We start from the raw sequence: 20,327 nt of genomic DNA, 5'->3' as shown, positions 1-20,327 counted from the left end.
TAGTCACAACAACCTCTCTATCCCTAGTCCTGATAATTATTTTCGACTTGAGATGATTTCCTCTCGCCATAATAATTTATCTGAGCTTCTTAATCATTGAAAGGTGACCATAAAGGTGCAGTGGACCAACCGAGGACATTTTTCATGACGAGCTGGTTCTCCTGCCACAGCTTGCCGAACGTGCCCCAGATGGACTTGCCGTCCGGCAACGGGTTCGCCTTGATCCAGCCGCCGCATGAATACTGGTAGAAGTCCTCGCACGGATCCGTCTCTGGGTCCATAGCGTTCAGGATGGAGCTGGCCACCGTCACGCAAGCCGGCGTCACGCAGTACTCTGCGAGTGACGAACAGCGCTGTTATTTAGGGTTTCCAGAACTTCTGTCGCTTTAAGGCCCGTTCACACTTGCGATTCGCAGCGGTCGCGCGACCGTTTTGGTCGAAAAGCGACAGTCGCAAATGGTCGCATCGGTCGAAAGGCGACTACCGTGGGCCGAATTCGGACACTGCTCGATTTCCAGTCGCGCGACTGCTGGTCGCAAACAGCTAAACCAATCAGCGACTCAGCTGACGTGAACGTAAGTTAGCTTTACTCTATGTGGTGAACAGTCAAGGTAGACACCATGTGGAAAGCAACCCACAAGTCGCACTCGCAAGTGTGAACATCGGTTGCTCTCTGGTAGCATGCGACTGCCGGTCGCGCGTCCTTCGCGAGTCGCAAATGTGAATAGACCTTTACACGCAGCTCCATCAAGGACTAGCAATGCAGTGCTTTCCGCGCGATGTCCTCTTTGTAGGCAAGCGTTCCCGTCTAGCGTGAAATAAGTTTTTCTAATATTACTTTTTGATTGTTTATTTATACGCTTTTTCTTTTCTCGTGCATCATGTGCGTGAAATCTGTGAAGCACTCAAGAACAGTGGAAGAAGCTTGAAGATTGTCTTGTCACAAAATGCAGGTATCACGCGTAATCATACGAAGGAGGGCTCAGGGCTCAAGGTTGTAACGGGAATTCCAATGAGTGATGGTATAAATCTTTGGTGAATAACCATAGGAAAAAACACTGCGAGTTACAATAACCTCATACAGATTTTCTCATATCAAGCTCATACAAATGTCATTCAATCTCATATATTTATCATACATTGAATGAGATATGTATAAGGAATGACCTAAGGAAACAAAATTAGATACTCGTACATTCAAGCAAATGGAGTAAAACCTGGTTGAAAATTTCATACAAAGATTTTCGAATTAAAATAAATTGCATGAATGTTTCAGTTTCAGTTTCACTTTATTTCGCCACACACATAAGATTTAAAAGCTACATGTGGCGAGGAGAGCGGGAAAAAAGCTCCGTGCGATTCCGCTTGACTGGCCCCGCCTCCCCTTAAAGTTGGCAAGCAGGACAGAAAAAACACCTCAAGAACGTAAAAGGTTGAAAGTGCGCTCAAGGCATGTTATCATAAGAAAAACTAAAAGCAAAGAAAGGCAAACAAAACAATTATGACTTTTTCTAGATTTTTTCCTCATATAAATATTGCATGCATTCTTCAATAATAGACGGAGTTGTTCTAATGTAAGGTTAAACTTATTAAGTGCACGCGGAAGGCCAGACTGCAGCATCTGTAGACAATAATTAGTATAGGAGAGAGGTACGTGCCAAATTTCACGAAACTTCGTGGAGCGAGACGAGATGCTTTCCTTCAAGTTGGCTGTGTTACTTAAGTTGGTATAATGTGCTTGCGTAGTTTATGACTAAATGACTTTAGAAGCTGATATTCATAGAGCAGGTGTATATTTATAACCTTGTATTAATGTCACAATTTGATAATGCTTCCCGAAACACATATTAACTAAGCCAGACATGGAATGTTTTATATACAAAGCCTTAATATAAGCAGATATACAACGATATACAGCCTTAATACAAAGTTACAAGAACTGTTTAGTAGAATTCTAATATGGTACTAAGGACAATTGCTGGGGGATGTTTGAAAGAGAGATGGTGACGACAATTGTTTAACATGAGAAGACAGGCTTTTGTAAATTAGGAAAAAAATGCAAAATCATCAGTGTGACTGCCGTAGTTTGTGCGAATGATTGGTGTTAAATAAATACCCTCGGCAAATATTATTTGATTATCATTGATGAGGGCCTTCCTGCTGATCATATATGAGGTATGATATGATCAGCTTTGAAGATTAGGATTGTGAGGTGGTGATGCGGCTAATAATTAGTGGGACATTAAAGCTCCGTTGTCACACACACAGAGGGCGTTTTGTCTCTCTTACTTTTTTAAACATATATTTTTATTGTTTTCCATTCCTTTTACTTTATTTTTTACATACTGATACTTAGCATCAGCAAACATTGGCTTTCCATTCTGAGCAGTTCGACACCGTTGAACGCAGTTTTCTTTGTTTTCATTTTTTAAATTATTGCAATTAAATACTTGCTAAATTGCATAGCCTAAATTTTCTTAATTGGCATGGTGAAGCATTGACTTTTTATTCTGAGCATTTTGATTTCTTTGAACCTTCTCTTCAATTTTTGTCACCTTTAATTCGTCAATTAATCAATTTATTGATATCGGTTAATGATTTCAATAACTCGTCATTGCCTATCAAACACACCAGTCAATCATGAATAGTTAGAATTACATATTACCGTGATACGATTTTCGCGGTGCTAACAACTACTGCTACGGCGACGACGATGCGGACTTTTCGACCAAACAGGCTCTATAAGCTATCGTTTCATAAAATGTTGAGATCGTGTGAAGAAATAACAGCGTATCACTGACGTATGAACTGGCAGTTCTTATTCGAGTACACCTTTTTTTTATTTCGGAAAATCTAGAAGTTGATTTACATATGGTAGGAGGGGGAGGTGTTGTTTCCTTATAATGTGATGCATTTGGTAAAATGATTATGAACGTATACCTAATGAATGTATATTCAGTTATCTCGACTAAAAAGTATTTCTAAGCTCGAATATAATAAATCATTTGTGGTTTGATTTGGTTTGTAGGGTGAATTGTGTGTTCATGATTCGCACACACTAGCGCGCACTAGCAGCTAGTACAGAACAGGGCCAATTGGATGAATATGGCAGAGGCCTTCGCCCTATAATGGGTACGGTTCAGCTGATGATGGAATTTAATCATGAAAATAAATTTACAAAAGCATCCTTAGATATCTTAACATTACAACTTACCTCAAAAATTGTAGTATCGAATGAAACCTTCAATCACCAGAATTTGGCGACGATTGACTGAAAGCTTAGCTCTAACCTACACGTGAAAAAACCTAAAAAAAAAAAAAACTACTTCACCCGGCATGTTTCATTGAATTGGGAGCCGCAGCAATCTATATAGTAACGGCATTTTTGCTCAGGTATAACCTTTTCTTTATTACACAATTAACGCCAACGTCGTACAGCTTCATATTAAGGTGCTTGCAGCAACAGAATGTCAGGATGAAAAGATTAGCAAACCTAATCCCTCTCTCCCCCCCTCCCCCCCCCCCCCCCCCCCCCCACACACACACACAAACCGGAAAAGGAATAAAATACTGGCATATTTCATGAAGAGCCTCTTTTCCGAAAGTAGGGAGAAGCCGACGACTTGAGTCAACACCGCGGAGCAGTGCTAGGCACATAAGCCGTGTCATATAAGGACTGGCAGCAGATTAGGCTTCCTAATCTTGGATTTCTCTCGTGGCAGAAAACGCTTATTTCTCATCCCCCTGTTCTTCCTCATTTCTTTCTTCTTTTTTTTTTTTTATCCCACTGGTGAAGCGATAAGAGGAGAGCCGCGTGAGGTTTCGAAGCTTCAGCAGCCGTAAAAGAAAAACTGCGCGTTGCCAGAGGCTGCTCATCTTAGCGGGCGTTCCTTGTTACAACACAAAAGACTTGACGACGGCGCAAACGTGGAGTCGTGTTTCTAATTAAGATAGTGGGGCATGTCGTGGAAGACGGCCGTGATATTTGATGACGATGAAGCGCGAAGATGGTAGAAATTTGCAAAACAAATTGCGGCTTTGGGCTCTGGATTTTGTTTCTTAATTTCACAAGAAGATCAATGATGGTACAAGTTTGCAAAACAAATTGCGACTGTGGATTTTGTTTCTTAATTTCGTAATCATTCGGCGGAATGCACTTGCTTATGAAAAAAAAAAAAGAAAAGCGGAATGAAGCAAGTGGAGAGTGGAAGAAGCGTTTATGCAAATAGCCTCTGGGGTAGATTAACAACAACTTGCGCTAGATTCATGGCTTTATAACTCGCAAGGAGCAGATCGCAATAAGCTTGAATCTGAAGGTTTATCTTTCACAGCGCTCGTAACTTGAAACGGAGAGCAAGACGCGGTAAGCCTTCGGGGGTATGACTGGATACACCGTCGTATAATGCAACTACTGATGAGGACGCTGAGGCGGAGTCAAGTACATTTTCTAAGGACACTGCCTGAAGAAACATCCTGCGCGTGACAGGAAATGGCCGCCATTTCCGGGGCGCGTGCTTTGTTTCAGCCATCAAACTAGGAACGCATACCAAATCAATACACGGAAGCCAGGGTTAATCAGCTGAATGAAAGACACTGCCCTTCGACCTAAATTAACTCACGTAGATTCAATGCTTTCGTGTCTCTGAACTCGGTATTGGAGGGCATATATGCCCTGTTGGAATTTTGCTCATATATGACGAAAATTTATCATGTCAAAGCGTCTGCCTATTCAAAAATAATAATAAAAAAAGAAAACATATTGATAGCAGGTTTATTTTGATCAATTTTGATACCTACACGCATCGTTCAGCACTCGTGACTGTCTGTAGTCTCATTACATACCTCTCTCTTCTTTTCTACACAACCAAAACGCAAACCTGATAATCAAAACACACTACGAACTCTCTGCCTTCTTTGGTAAATAAACGAAGCATTGATTCTGTACTCTGACAAAAGGCAAATAAACAAAGGCCTTCGCTTTTCCTACCCTCAACAGATTAAGTCACGAGGACTGGTGGCCCCTGCTACTCTCCTCGTATCGAAAGTTCACTTTAAAATATGAGTAAATAATTTAGTAAAGTTTTCCAGTCAGCAGCCGCGATGGAAGTGACTTGTCGGGCTTGCGTACTCAAGTATGTTGATTGCTGGGGACCGGCTGGAAGGGACGTAGCTGCTGCAACCGGAGCTTAGCGGGGAAAAATCCTTCCCGAAATATAGATTCTCCTCCTTCACGACCGTATACAGCACCGTTTAACCATGCAAAGCCCCGCGCAACTGTCGAAGCGACGGGAGAGCGAGGGATGAACTTGGTCATGATTGATGAAGCCATCCCAGCGACTCGCTTGGTCTGTTATTTAGATGGCAACCATGGAAGTGACGCGAAAAAAAAAATAAGAAGGGCGGACTACCGGCGACAGGAACGACTTTGTTCAGAACAGCCTGATGAGGTGGGGGCAGTAAAACACAAACAAAATGATACTGCTATAGAAACAGACAAGCTGGGTGGAGATCGCAATGGCGCGTGCAGAAACTATAGCTGCGCTTGAAGCGACTCGTGCTTGTAAGCAAGTGCAGTGTGGGTACAGATTTCGAGATCAGCGAACTTCGATAGCAGTTGAGATTTAAGAGATTTAGAGCTTGGTTGGTTTGCCGTTTGCTCGAAAAACTCGTATGAGTCGCAATAACCTCATACAGATTTCTCATAATCTCATCCAAATATCATTCAACGTATGAGGAATATATGAGAATGTATGAGATATGTATGAGTTTAGTATGAGGTTAGTGTGAGAAATGTGTATGACGTTATTGTGACTCATACGGTTTTTTCGCTAGGGATATAATAGCTGAATGAAGTACTAGCCATGGGTTCTGGAGGTACGTTTTTCCTCCGCTGCATGTGCACGTGAGTGTGTACGTGCACACGCACATTTGTGCAAGCATGTAGAGAACGAGAGCAGCAGCGATGGACGCCATACCTCAGTGTTTTTACAAAGCAAAGAATTCTGTGGTTGTGACCGGCAAACAGGCTGCTGCAAAAGTTACTTCCATTAATTGCACGGACTCGGGTCAGTGTACGGACACGGGTCTAGGCGGGACTGCGCACGCGTGCAGCAGGGTTTAGGCTTTGTGAAGGCACGTAGGGCCAAGAAAGCTCTGAGCTCTGACTGTAAACATCAGACGAAAGTTGTAAACCCCCAGATTTTCATAAATAATGGCTTCCAATAGCAGAAATGCAAAATACCAAATACAAAATAGAATTAATTATTGCCATGCCTGTAAATAAATATACAAGTGAAACACATGTAAGCGGGCGCATGCAGTGAAGTAAGAGTGAAGTTGGAAACTCTTTCATCATCTATCTATGCAGCCCGACGACCACATAAATGTCGAGTTGAAAATTAGAATTTTCACGGATTTCTCTTTCAACAGGCTTGCTGTATCTCTGGAAGCTGACAATTCGACACTTATTGGATAAGTATGGGTTAGAAAATAACATATTGTCACGTAGCTCTAAAAGAAAGTCGCACAGTCCTCAGAGAGAAACAGTCCAATCCCTGGATCCAGGCAAGCAGTTAGAAAACGCAGCCGCAGAACGCTAGCACGAGTCCGACGTCATCGTTTTTTTTTTGTTTTTTTTTTTTTTTTTTGTAGAGCCGTGCGCCACCTGGCAACGCTAGGTGGCATTATTCTTCATCCGAAAAAACAAAAAATGACATCGCAGTGGTGCCACCAGAATGGTAGGGATGCTAGGTTTCAATCAAAAAAATCAAAGGGAAAAAAGAGGGCCACTGATCAGAACGGAGGCCGATGAAGCTGTTACCGCGTATAGTACGGCTTAAGCCGCACAACGTGCACAATACCAGAGCTTGCCTTCCGAGGACGCCGTGATTGCGTGGCACCGTTAGGAAGCACCTTATAGTTAACAGCACTGATGCGTCGCAGCACATTGTAGGGGCCGAAGTAACGGCAAAGTAGCTTTTGTGGCACGCCATGGCGACGGACAGGTGTCCACACCCAGACTTGATCCCCGGGATTGTAGTCGACCTGTCGGTGGCGAAGGTTGTAGCGGCGGGCACCAGTGCCCTGCTGTTGGCCAATGTGCAAGCGGGCCAACTGACGGGCTTCTTCGGCGCGTTGGGCGATATATTCAGCGCCTGGTTAGAGCTGGTCGTTCTCAGCGGGGCATGGCAGCATGGCATCAAGCATGGTCTGGACTTCCCGTTCATACACGAGGCGAAACGGACTGAAGCGCGTAGTTTCCTGGAGGGCCGTGTTGTATGCAAATGTTGCGTACGGTAGCACCTCATCCCAGGTCTTGTGCTGGACATCCACATACATTGAGAGCATGTCTGCAATGGTATTGTTTAATCGTTCAGTTAGTCCGTTGCTCTGTGGATGGTACGCTGTGGTCTTGCGGTAGCCAGTGTAGCTCAGCTGAAATATCTGGTCGAGTAACTGAGCTGTAAACGCCGTCCCTCTGTCAGTAATGACATACGAAGAGGCGCCGTGTCGCAAGACGACGGTCTGCATGAAGAACTGAGCAAGTTCTGAAGCTATACCACGGAGAATTGTTTTGGTCTCGGCGTAGCGAGTCAAATAGTCAGTAGCGACTATGCTCCACGTGTTGCCGGCCAGCGACAGAGGGAAAGGATCGAGGAGGTCCATCCCTATTTGGTCGAACGGAGCACATGGTACCGAAACGGGCTGGAGAAACCCTGCTGGCATACACAGTGGCGTCTTATGGCGCTGGCATTCACGGCAGCTTTTGACGTAGTGTTTGACATCGGCAGATAGCCCGGACCAGTAGTACATGTTTCGTACCCTGGCAAGCGTCCGGAAAAAAACCAAAGTGGGCAGAAGTGGGCTCATCGTGGCATGCTAGGAGATTGTCGGCGCGAAGATCATCTGGGATCACCAGAAGATGAGCTTTGTCCTGGTCCCTAGAGTTCTTCTTATAAAGAATACCCTAGCGCAAACAGAAAGAGCCAAGACGTCGAGAGAAGTGTCGAGGTAGAAGTGTGGCGCGACCTTCAAGGTGATCAACCAGAGGTCGGATATTCGTGTCAGCCCGCTGCCGAGCCATTATGTCCGATGTGTGCAGGGTACCGAGAAAGCCGCTGTTGCCATCAAGTTCTGCAGTCTTGTAGAGTGGAGTGGTGCGCGCGACAGCGCGTCGGCGTCTTCGTGTTGACGGCCCGACTTGTGCACGAGGGTAATGTCGTATTCCTGAAGTCGCAAGCTCCAACAGGCCAAACGTCCAGACGGGGTCTCGTAAATTAGCGAGCCAGCAAGGGCAGTCATGATCCGTTACAACTTTGAAGGGGCGGCCGTAGAGGTAAGGGCGAAACTTAATGGTGGCCCACACAACAGCAAGACATTCCTTTTCGGTCGTCGAGTAATTGCGTTCCGCACGAGAGGTAGTGCGGCTAGCATAGGCTATAACTCTCTCAATGCCCTCTTGGTGTTGCACAAGGACAGCGCCAAGACCGATGTTGCTGGCGTCGGTGTGGATCTCAGTATCAGCATGATCGTCAAAGTGCGCAAGAACGGGAGAAGTCTGAAGGCGCTGGTAGAGCATTTAGAAAGCCGCCTTTTGTTCTTGAGTCCAAACAAAGGAGGTGTCATTTCTCGTCAGGCGCGTCAATGGTTCCGCAACATGGGACAGGTGAGAAATAAACCGTCGATAATAAGCACATAGACCCAGAAAACGCTGGACAGCTTTCCTGTCAGTAGGAGTAGGGAAACTGGCAACGGCTGTGGTCTTGTCAGGGCCGGGACGAACGCCGTCAGCGCTTACAACGTGACCCAGAAACTTCAGCTCTTTATAACCCCAAATGGCATTTCTGGGGCTTCAGCGTAAGGTCAGCCGAATGAAGCGCTCTGAGAACAGCCCGCAGGCGCAGGAGATGTTCAAACGTTTCGAAAAAGACGACATCATCCAGGTACACAAGGCAGCATTGCCACTTGAGGCCAATTAGGACAGTGTCCATCATCCGTTGGAACGTTGTCGGCGCTGAGCACAAGCCGAAAGGAATCACTTTGAATTCATATAGGCCGTCGGGCGTAACGAAGGCGGTTTTTCACGGTCCAGTCCGTCCACTTCAATTTGCCAATAACCACTCTTCAAGTCGATTGATGAAAAGTACTTAGCGTGCCGCAGTCAGGAACAGACTGCAGCACGTAGATTATCAATTTATGCAGTGCTGCTGGCAGAAACAGTATATTCGCACTTATACGCTCAGTATGATAGCTGACATGTCAGACATAACAGGTTTAATGTCAAGAACCACAGGATATATTAAATGCACAGATGTGGACATAAATAAACGGAGCACGCCACTGCCTTCCAACATTTAAGATTCGCTGCCTAATTGACACTGGCAGCTGTGGCATCTGCAGGCTGTTAGCAGACGCTATAGGGTGCTGTCCCATGGGCAAGCACTGTTTCTGTGTGTCCGGTAGGGAAGACGTTATTGCAACTGGAACGGAGAAGCAAGCTACGTTTACGAATGTCCGCGCCTATATATATTACGGCCAGAACTTTTACAGCAGGCTGTAGGTACATAGAACTACACGGTGTTATTTGCAAAGGCGAAAAGGTTGTTTGCCGCTTATGTACGAAGTTAGCCATCTATAGCCCTAGCGGTCGAGCTCAAAGAAATGGGGCTGAGAAATGAGAGACAGGACACCTTAATTATACGCGTAGCAAAACAAGTATTAGGACCAAGCAGACCTTCTTTTAATCGATGATTGTGCTATTGGACAAAGGGTAATAAATGGGAATCAGAGTGTATGCCATAAGGTTTCAAGAAGCGGAAGTACTTCCCTCGCGGTAAGCAGCACTTAAAAGGTCCTACATATTGCATGCATAATAAGTGATCCATCATCCGCCTGTGCAGCATTACGACTAGATAAATGTTTAGTTGTTTTGCCGTTAGCCTTAGCTTTTCCATGAATCTATAATTCATCAGGCCTGCTGCATGTCTGGCAGCACATATTTTCCCCTTTCTTTTACCGCTTTCTTTTTTCCATCGACTCACGTCCCGAATATAGACTTCCTCGCCAGCTGGAAACTGTTTAACATAGCCTTCATCTAAACGTTGCATTCGTAAACTGCTTAGGACTACATTTATGACAAGTGAACACTATGCACTGAGACTGCTCCGGCTCAGTCGAAACAGCGCAGAAGGTTGTTTTTTTAATCACCTGAATATGCCGATAAACGTGCGCCTTAGGTTCATTTAATGCAGTCTACCAAGTCCATCCGCTGGACAAACAATAAAACGCTCATGTTCCACATCATTGCAATCTCTCTATGCAGTGCACTTTGTGAATAGTCCATCTGTAAAGTGCTGCACTTCACCTATATTTATCCCCTAACATGTTACTTTCATGCAACTCATCCCATATGCCATGGCCTCATTTCCTTTTACTTTCATCATTAATTTATTATTATTATTTTAAATTTACCTTTTCCTAGACCGCTCTCCTCCTTCCCTGCGCTGGCTAGCCAGTGAGCGGACTTCAAACACTGGCTGAATTCTGTTTTATTTGTTTTTCTATTGAGAAGCTTCTCTCTCTCATTCATAATCCACTTCAGTAAGCAATAGCCTATGCAGTAGATTCAAAATGAAAGTTCCATTGAAATTAAATCTAAGTTCTAACGGCGCAGCGCTTTACTCCCGTCAAAGAAGATCGTGTCCGATGATGTTTGGACTATTTAAACATAGATAAGACTGGAATAAATAATGTTGCTTGAAAGTTTTTTTATTGTTATTTTAATCACGATGTCAAGGTGTTATGTTTACTGCATGGCAGGGCTCAGACGAACGTTTACGCGAACTATTCCTTGACAGCGCACAATCATCGAGTGCAGGAACACTGAAAGGCATACGCGCAAACGCTATCCGGGGTACTCATGAGGAGCGATCGATGTTTTTCCTGCTCGCCCTTGCTGTGTATTGCTGCCAGCGTCTGACAGCTGCTTTCCCCGAAGATAATTCTAACTGACAACTGAAAAACAAAGTCAAGCCACGCCACTTTTTTTTTTTTTTTGGGGGGGGGGGGGGGACAAAATTCACCTAAAAAGGGCTAAAAGGAATCTAGAACTACCTCCTCGGTGAATAACTTCATTACAACGAACATTAGTTTCTTAAAGGGTAACCGTCACTACTTTAAAGACTAGCTTCAAAGTGGTAATTATCTGCGCTATCGCTTAACCAAACAGTGTAGCCTATATATAGTAGCGTACAGGCTCACCGAAAGTACAATTTTAGGCAAAACTGGATCAAATTAAACTGCAAAACCTAGAGGTGCGCTTAAACTGAGGGAATACTGATCTAGTAGAGAGTAAAGGCAGTAAAGTGGTTGTGATGTGCTTTGAGTAACTAAAGGTCGCGGTCACGAAATTGGTCACCAGAAACCCGTGCGGCGCATTTAAACCTTTTTTAGTTAGAGCATGCATGGACCGACACTCACTCGGTTGCGAGGGCTCGACGATGCGCTCGATGACCCTCTCGCGCACATTGCCCGTATTGACGCTGACCACGATGGCGAGCACCAGCACGACGAAGCAGAGCAGCCCCACCAGGGCGAGCAGGAAGCGCTCCAGCGGCGACGCTCGCTGCCAGAAAGTTCGCCGGTGGTGGCCGCCGGACACCGAGTAGCGCACGCCGAGCGGGTTCAGCATGGCCGCGGTGGCCGAGCTGCTCCCGCCCCCGGCACCCGGCTTGATGTCCGTCAGCACCGTGGAACTGCCAGTCGCGTCCACGGGCATACTGCTCGCGCTGCTCGTCTCCTCATCCTCGAAGTCGGTCCGCTTGTATCTCGGCATCTGCGAGCAGCGAAGAAGACAAAGTCTCAACGATGCTTACAGGGCGCGGGTGTACCCATTCACAGTCATTTTTACTTAAGAAAACAGAAAGATTCGTGTATGTATTTGTTGAAGTTGTATATTGACCCCGAGAAATAATAAGTACATATGCGGGGTTTAACGCCCAGAAAGCACCGTTGCGAAAGTGGGCGGCTTTAAGTTTGGTCATTTCGGGTTCTTTAATGTGAACCGAAACCACACAACCAATATGACCACTTCTTCATTCCTGTTTCTTCGAAATGCGGCCGCCGCCGCTGCCCAGATTCCAGTCCGACTGCGCACCCATCTCGACCTCAGTATCGAAAACCCATAGCCGATCGGCCATCGTAGAGGGAGTGGGATGGGGAAACGGGATAGAAGAAACGATATGTGAATGCGATATCAAAAATTAATTTCTAATTTTATTAGTGGCGACGCATAGGAACGGACCATTGAGCGGTCTTAACTAGCCTTGAGATTTCAACGCAAGCGAAAATTGCAAGGCTTTTATGTAACCTTCGCACCTCGATTTTCAGAACGCCCCCGAGACACGTGGAGGGCTCTGATTCGGCTCTCAAAGCCTGCCCGTTAATCTTCTCTCTATAAAGCATCAGTCTGTGAGCAGATTAAAAGGATGAGAATATTTATATATTACCGCCTCACTAAAACTACAAATTGTGGTAATGTTGGTTTCAATTACTGCAAGCCGCTTTTGTGTACTGATGGTAGATAGCTAGTGTTCTGGCGGTGCAAGAATAACGCTTTTTCCAGACTGACTTAGGGGAAAAATAGGGCAGCTACAAATCGAATCGAAAATTAATCCAGTATTTGTACCAATATCCGTTACTTGTCTGAATATATCCCTACTGAAAAAACTGTAAGGGGCAATAACCTCACATTTTCTCACACAATCTCACTCAATTCACATAAGAAATCACGTACAAGTCGCATATAATTGCATAAGTTCTGATAGTTTCTCGTACATTATCATAAATTATGTACGATATTTTATGATAATGATGTGCACCGTATGAGATTCTATGCGATTAAATGAGATTTTATGAGGCTATTGCCCCGTAGAACTTTTGGTTTTTCAGTAGAGTATCCTTACAGAACTATACAGTCATGCAAAACACTGAAGTCCCAGTGGTACCGCTGCGGTATGGCGCTGTGACTTATAAAGACGAAGCTATAAATATTAAAAGGCCGCGACATTGATCTTCACTACAGGGTCGCAACGCGAAGTCAGCATTAAGTCTATGACCAAGATAAACATACAGGGACTGACGACAGATAATATACTGGAGCCGCACCTCATCGCCTGAGACGGGCGACAGCATGAACCGTGAATTCCGAGACTGGGCATCAAGGCATTGTTTGCTGAACTTACCTAAGCTAGTCTACCGCCTCGTTAACACTTCGAGGCTATGTATACAGTATACGGCACTTAACCATTAGTTGTCCGCAGACTGACTGCGGCAGTATAGTAGGTTTAGTACGCAGATCGTGATTTTGAAACAGCTGTCGTAGAACAATACCACAAGCCTCATCCAAGCTCCCCCCCCCCCCCCCCCTCCTCCTCATTCATTCGAAATGCAGGCGAAAAGTTCCCAGCATATTTGATTCGTTTCGAAGAAATTTACACACACACACACACACACACACACACACACACACACACACACACACACACACACACACACACACACACACACACACACACACACACACACACACACACACACACACACACACACACACACACACACGCGCACGCACGCACGCACGCACGCACGCACGCACGCACACACACACACACACACACACACACACACACACACACACACACACACACACACACGCACGCACGCACGCACGCGCACACACACACACACACACACACACACACTAATTCGACAAATCCAAAGAAGAGAATGTTCGATTAGCTATTAGCACTCTTTTCAATATCCACAAAACAGGGTAGTTAATATAATTCTTTTAATCGCGTTCTAAAGCATGCGAAATTTTGGAGCAAAATGCTGACGCGTGTTTCATGATGACGAGTAACACGCGGAAAAGGCGGCAGAGGCGCCACTCACAGCTGTGGATAACGCTTATACCGCAGGCGTCAGTATATAAGGCGCAAGATGGGACCAACACTTCCGTACATTCATTAACAACAGCGTGCTTATGCGCGTCAACGCAAAACGCCAGATAACATTGCGAGATCTCTGAGTCTTGAAACCAATTTTGAAAGCACTTATCGCATGCTTCTGTAGTGCGCTCTTAGCCAACACAAGTCTTCTTGATTTTCGGTGCTGTAGGCACCATGATGACGCAGGAGGCTTACACAAGCAACCAAAATACAAAAGGCCCAGCGTACAGCCGTGTCCTGAACGGACACTTACACCGTTCAGCGCCAGACGCTAGGCACGATATCATATATAGTACACATTGTGTTTGACGCCGGTGAAGATCGCGGGTGCCCTCAGCGACCACAGCAAGATATGGGACCCATCGGCCAGCAATGAGCAGCACTCAGATTTCTCGAGGTCACGCGCTGGGTCGTTCGTGTTAAGCGTGCTGAGGGCTGTTCACCATGGCAAAGGAAATCAACTGATTGACTAATTGGGTGAAGCGTAAATAACCGATTGGCTGACTGACTCAATAAATAAATAAATAAATAAATAAATAAATAAATAAATAAATAAATAAATAAATAAATAAATAAATAAATAAATAAATAAATAAATAAATAAATAAATGATAACAGGTTTATTATTCTTTCAACTAATTCATTATTCAATCAAATAAACGAAAGTTATTTACATGCATGCAACGGCATCTCAAAGCCCATGTGGTCTCTTTCGCGACCTCTCAGCGCCACGCAGTCTTTTACGGCGTCCACTATCAAGGATGTCGACGCCATCAAGGATGTCTTGAGTTGAAAAAATCGATGACTCTCCGAGAAGCATATTGAGAATTTTGATGCACTTCTGGTCGTCGCTTACTTCAAAAGCTGCTCGAAAGCTCCACAATCGGGCAGGCAACACAGCGACGAAAGACCATTTCTCGCGTAAACACAACCGCCTCTATATTTAGAGAAAAGTCGCGCATGTGTGCACGCTATATTTCTTTTTTTCGCCGCTGTTCCGCTTGGCGCTCAGTTGAATGAAAACAGTAGTGTCACAGTGAAGGACGCGCGAGAGGATTGCATTCGATTTTCCGGTTAGGCGTCTGCAGTGCGAATGGTGTCATCTGCGTCGTTATTTTCGCGCGGAAATCAACAACGAGATATAGGCCGCTTCAGCAAGGAGCCACTGGCAAAACAATATTTCTTTCTGGGGGCAATCATTTCTCTATGCCGGCCTTCCGCCCTCCGCGAGCACGCAGGAACGCCTTCGCCGTTTTATTCGCCGCTACGTTTTATTGATTAGCGCATCTCCTGAAGCTCTGAAAGAGAGCAAAGTAAACCATGCACAGTTTACATGACTCCGGGGAGGAGAGAATTGGTGGGAAAAATAAACAGAAAAGTTCGCGTTTTAGTGCGCTCAATAGAAATTAAAATATAATACGCCTCAACAGAGAGCGATCGAATCAATACATACAAAACAAACACTACATTCGCATGCTTCGCGTCGTTTTGAATACTTAATACGACCCCCTATTCACTTCTTTTTATATATTCAACACCTACAGCGCGCCACTCTAACGTCAATGTAGGTAAGAGGGGCACATAAAATGGGAGTGAGTGATAAAAGGAAATACTTGTAATGGGATGACACTAACGCGCATATCAAGATTCCAAAAAGACTAATATTGCCAAGATGCGGTCTAAACAGCACGGAGCATGCTTCGGCGTTTGAATCTTTCTAAAAATAAAGAGAGGCCAATTAACACATGGTTTGTCCATTCTGCAGACATAAGAGACTTACATGTGACGTCTATTTCTTTACTTCCCAAGAGAATCTTGGTTTTGTCGAACATCAAGGCACCAGCTCAGTCCTTGGGGTGTGCCGCCGAGCGCGTCTAATACAAATGACGTTCAGCACTTTGTCGCGCATCACGACTCCGCGCCGATGAACAAGCCGTTTGCACGGTAGATGGCGCGCGTGGGCAATTAATAATAAAATACAGCCAGGTAGCTGATGGAAGGCACTGATACAGAGACAGGAGTGATTCGTTTCAATGACACACAGAGGCACTATAGCCGATTTTCAAACTTTAAGGGCCTTTCTGTGTTTTTCCATCTATATTTCTTAATTAAGTAGTGTCCTTTCTGGGCCCCGAAGACAAATTTCTATTACGTTCGTCTTAGATTTTCAAGATGACGCGCAACACGCGGAAAAAGTGACAGAGGGGCCACCCATAGCTATGGATAATGCTTATATCACAGGCGCTGATATAAGGCGCAAGATGGGACCAGCACTTCCGTGCATTCACTAATAACACTTATGCACTTCAACACAAAACGTCGTGGTGCCTGCTCCGATCAGTACCGCTCCTCGTATGTGAACTGTCAGTCCAGAAATGTGTTTGCACTTCGCGCCGTCTCATTCACGTATGAATGCTTCGCACTTTAAGTGTCCATCTCACTGAGATAGTCCTCGAGGGCTGATTCAAAGGCGGCCTTTAACTGGCAGTGTTTATCAAGCTTCGCGCATGCTTCCCTATCAAGCGCTGCTTGTTTGCAGACCTTCCTTTACTGAATTCTCTGTGTCGTACTTTAAGTTCTTTTGTCGTCGCCCCCACTCCAGAACTCCTGTTTGCGTCGAAGAACGTCGTAGTGCTTGTTTTAACCACCATACCATGCGTAGGAAAAACTCCTCTGTCATTAATCTTCAACTAAGCCAGTCCCACACCAGCTGCGGCAGCTCTGTTCCCATAACCTTTCTTTTCTTTCTTTTCTTTTTTTCCTCAGCCCGGCTGCTTCATTGCCGCCCACTGCACCCTCCTCTGGAACCCACTCCGTTGCCATAAAGGGTCGTCGGTCATGTACTGTCCACCTTACATACCATTGCCAACAATGATTTCCTCTCTTGACTGCAGTGCTCACATATCATGAACTCAAATTTGCTCCCTACTCATTCTGCTTTTAAGCTTGCATTCACGACTAACGTAACCCTTATTCCTTGAATAAGAGTGGAAATACAAATAGTAATAGTCAGGAATCACCTGCGAAAGCCACACGTTCATGTTGGCTGAGACGTTCTTCCAAGCGTGCAGTCGGCGTCCCACAGCCTAACAGCGTCCTCCGACAACGAGACAAGCAGCACTCTCTTACGAGCAGCTGGCTGCGGTTGCGCTAACGGGGAGGTGGGGGTGAGGGGCAGATGAAGAAATTCGACGCTCTCGGTGACACACGCGCTCTCCGAGCCCCGCCGAGCACGCGTGCACGCCCGCTCGTTGGAAATCCTCACCGCGCCTGTGCTTAGCGCGCGTGCACGCCGTCAGCGGCAGACAGGGCGGCGTGAACGCAAGTTGTGTGCAGGCGCTGACGTCTCAAAGTCCTCGAAGTAACCGGGGTTTTCGCCGGTGTTCACTTTACATTCCAGGCAAGGGCGCGAAAGAAGCCAGGTCGGTGACTCGGTGTTGACATGAAACCGCGGAGCAGGGCGCATTCTTGGAGAAATATCCTGTTGCTTAGAATGTTCGCAGATTTACCACCTAAGAGCTGCGTAAGACTAGTATGAAAGCTCCTCGAGCGAAGTCTGCGCGTCTCTGTTTACAACTCGGCTTATGTTTGTGGACTTACATCTTTAGTGCAAAGTAGTCTGTAGGCCGCTGTCAAATAATTTCTATACAACTCGCTATGATGGTGTATAAGCTTACGCCTTTACCAATTTAGTATGTAAATGTTAAGGTTTGGTTTGGTTTATGGGGTTTAACGTCCCAAAGCGACCCCAGGCTATGAGCGACGTTGTAGTGGAGGGCTCCGGAAATTTCGACCGCCTTAGGTTCTTTAACGTGCACTGACATCGCACAGCACACGGACGCCTTGCTTTTCGCCCTCATCGAAAAGTGGCCGCTGTGGCCGGGATTCGATCCCGCATCCTTGAGCACAGCAGTCGATCGCCCTAATCACTGCACATCCGTGGCGGGGTAAGTAAATGTTTAGGTTCCATCCAACCACCTACTTAGCCTTGTCCCCAACTTACTGTCTCACACCATCCAGTGCTTCCATTGCTACATTCAGTATAGATATATCTGAGACTATATGTTGCCAAACTAGCATTCGACGGCTGGCTAGGTAGTTTTATCGTTATAGTGAGACAAAATCTAATATTTAAACTTAGGCTGTCTTACAAAGAGTTGCGCTTTGCGTTTCGCTGTGAAGATAATAAAACTCGAGAACCTGTGCTCTTTGACTGACCTCTCCAGAGAGATAGTTGACAGCCTGTTAAAATTAATTAACCTCTTGTTATATTTCTTGCCTTTCCTGAATTTACTCGCAAATCAACGACGCTGAAATTAGACCAACCACTTTTTGATGGCATATAGGCATTCGCAACTAAACTATAGGTTCGTTTAAATGACGCTGTTAAGTGACAGAACTGATTGGCAGCTTTGTAGCCTGCTTCGACCCTAGACTTAATTAAATATCCCAGTGTGTAACGAGCTGGGCCAGGAGTAATTTAAGGGCACCTATATTAATAAACGATGCTTCTCCTTGCACTTATACCTACATGTATTGGTTTTTCAAAATGTCGCTGTATACATTAATTTAAGTGCTAATTGCAACGTTGGGAGTGTGTCAAAAATATTTTGACTGCAACCTTCATTTACTCGTATTGAGTGCCTTCTCCTGCTTCCAACTGTTTATTTTATTATTATTTTTTTTTCATCTTAGTTTGGCTCATACAATCGTATATAACAATGCTGTTCCAGAACGTGCAAAGGTGAGTACATACCTCCGAACTACCGAAACATTGCTGTTCACAGTTGGGCATTTGTATTCTACAAGGAGGTCTCCAAGTGCCGTAGCGATAACGTCGGTAGTTTGACAGAAATCAAGAATAAAAAAGACCGTGTGCTTCACCTGTCGCATACAAATGTTTTGCGGAAAGAAAGAAATATACCAGGAAGTGCCACTTCGCAATTTAGACCAACATGGAGGACAAAGAGAAACTTCCTCATTAGGATAAGCCCACTTCAGCAGCGCTGAGACGCATGACCGCACAACGCATCGAGGGAAGGAAGATTTATTTTCACCTACTGGCTGATTTGCTATGGCGTCGTCGTGTTCAGCTCTGCGTTTGCTAGAAGTTCCGTAACTAAGGGTAGATAACAGCGAGCTATTCATTGCGTTTGCTTATCTTTTGTCCGGTACGCTTTCTTAACAGCTTCTTGTTTTGAATTCATAAAAAAGAAACTTTTTTTTTTCTTTTTTGCAGAGCTGTACACGCTCGCCGCCTCCTGTCACACAGTAAGAGTTCGTAGTCATTTTATTAAGGTGAGCAATTCTAATTTTTCATTTTCACCAGTGTTTTGCGCAGACAGCCTAAACAAAGTTCAGACCGATAGCAAAAAGCATCAAGTTAAATATAAGCTGTACTAATGGCACTGCTTATATATAGTGTATAGGCCGATTTGGGTTTAAACAAGCAAGGCTTAACAAAGCAAAAACATGTGGCTTGGGCTTCGCAATTCTCTTCTTTTGTGCTGATATCCCCGGCTGCTCAAACATATGCTTCTACACATACTGATTAAAGCAAACTGTTCGCTCGCTTCCGGGCAGCCAGTATTGCATATGTAGCAACCCCTGTGCTAGCAACCATTCACCATACGATGCAAGACGCGTCCTCAGTGTGCAACGCGACCCTACATCCGTCTTCTTTCCTTTGGAAGAAACACGACCACCGTGAGGGAGTGCAAAGAAAGCGAGAGAGAGAAAGAGAGAGAGAGAGAGAGAGAGTCTGGCTTATTATAAGACGCGGTCTCCTCCCTTCTATTTATACTCGCGAAACCACAATGGCTTCCACACTCTTCAAACCTAAAGGGGTTAGAAAAATTTAACAGTAATGCAACAGGCGTGCGTATGACCTCGGTAAATAGCGCGCCCATAATAGGGGATTATTTGCATGACTAATTAAGCGCCCGGCTCCTGGGTCAAAGTTTACTTGGCTGAGGAGATTTGAACCGACCTGTGACTTAGTGCAGTGAAAGGGAAGGGGTGAAGACCTCGTTTAGAGCCACTAAGTGGACCTTTCGGTGACGACGCCGCAAACACTCGCCTTCTTTGCGCGTGCAGGGAAGACAACGACGCGACGACTACACTGCTCCCCTATTGTCGTCGACTTCAGCGGGCGTTTACGAGGCCTTGCGTATGCACATGCAGTGCGTGAGCGCGCTCCACGTTTCCGCGTGTCATTAGCGTGTGGACCAGCCAGTATCTCTCGGGATTCAGAGCCACCGAGGTGTCTCCTCTCGGCGCACGCAAGGCGACTGCGCAAGAAACGAATCGAGTTGTCGCGCC

The 20,327-nt window shown here is 45.4% G+C and overlaps 1 protein-coding gene across 10 annotated transcripts in view; it reads right to left on the bottom strand.

Annotated features, from left to right (window-relative positions):
- The window catches only part of Nep3 (M13 family metallopeptidase neprilysin 3), a 133,555-nt gene that overhangs the window by 36,145 nt on the left and 77,083 nt on the right, over nt 1-20,327 (bottom strand). For 8 of the 10 annotated variants that reach the window (XM_084599104.1, XM_084599103.1, XM_084599106.1 and 5 more), the window contains 2 exons: nt 11,479-11,833; nt 131-334 (listed from right to left, as the gene is read on the bottom strand). In XM_084599104.1, the coding sequence (XP_084455230.1) occupies nt 131-334; nt 11,479-11,833 (559 nt within the window). Of the gene's footprint in view, nt 1-130; nt 335-11,478; nt 11,834-15,786; nt 15,907-17,026; nt 17,146-20,327 lie in introns of those variants that run through there. The other 2 variants (XM_084599107.1, XM_084599111.1) reach the window with 2 other exon arrangements.

This window comes from Amblyomma maculatum, chromosome 3 (assembly GCF_055883805.1).
Source record: "Amblyomma maculatum isolate TAMU_Amacu chromosome 3, ASM5588380v1, whole genome shotgun sequence".
In the NCBI taxonomy this organism is placed as follows: Eukaryota; Metazoa; Arthropoda; class Arachnida; order Ixodida; family Ixodidae; genus Amblyomma; species Amblyomma maculatum.
The sequence above is the reverse complement of the archived record's forward strand: the minus strand, read 5'-3'. Positions and strand labels throughout refer to the sequence as shown.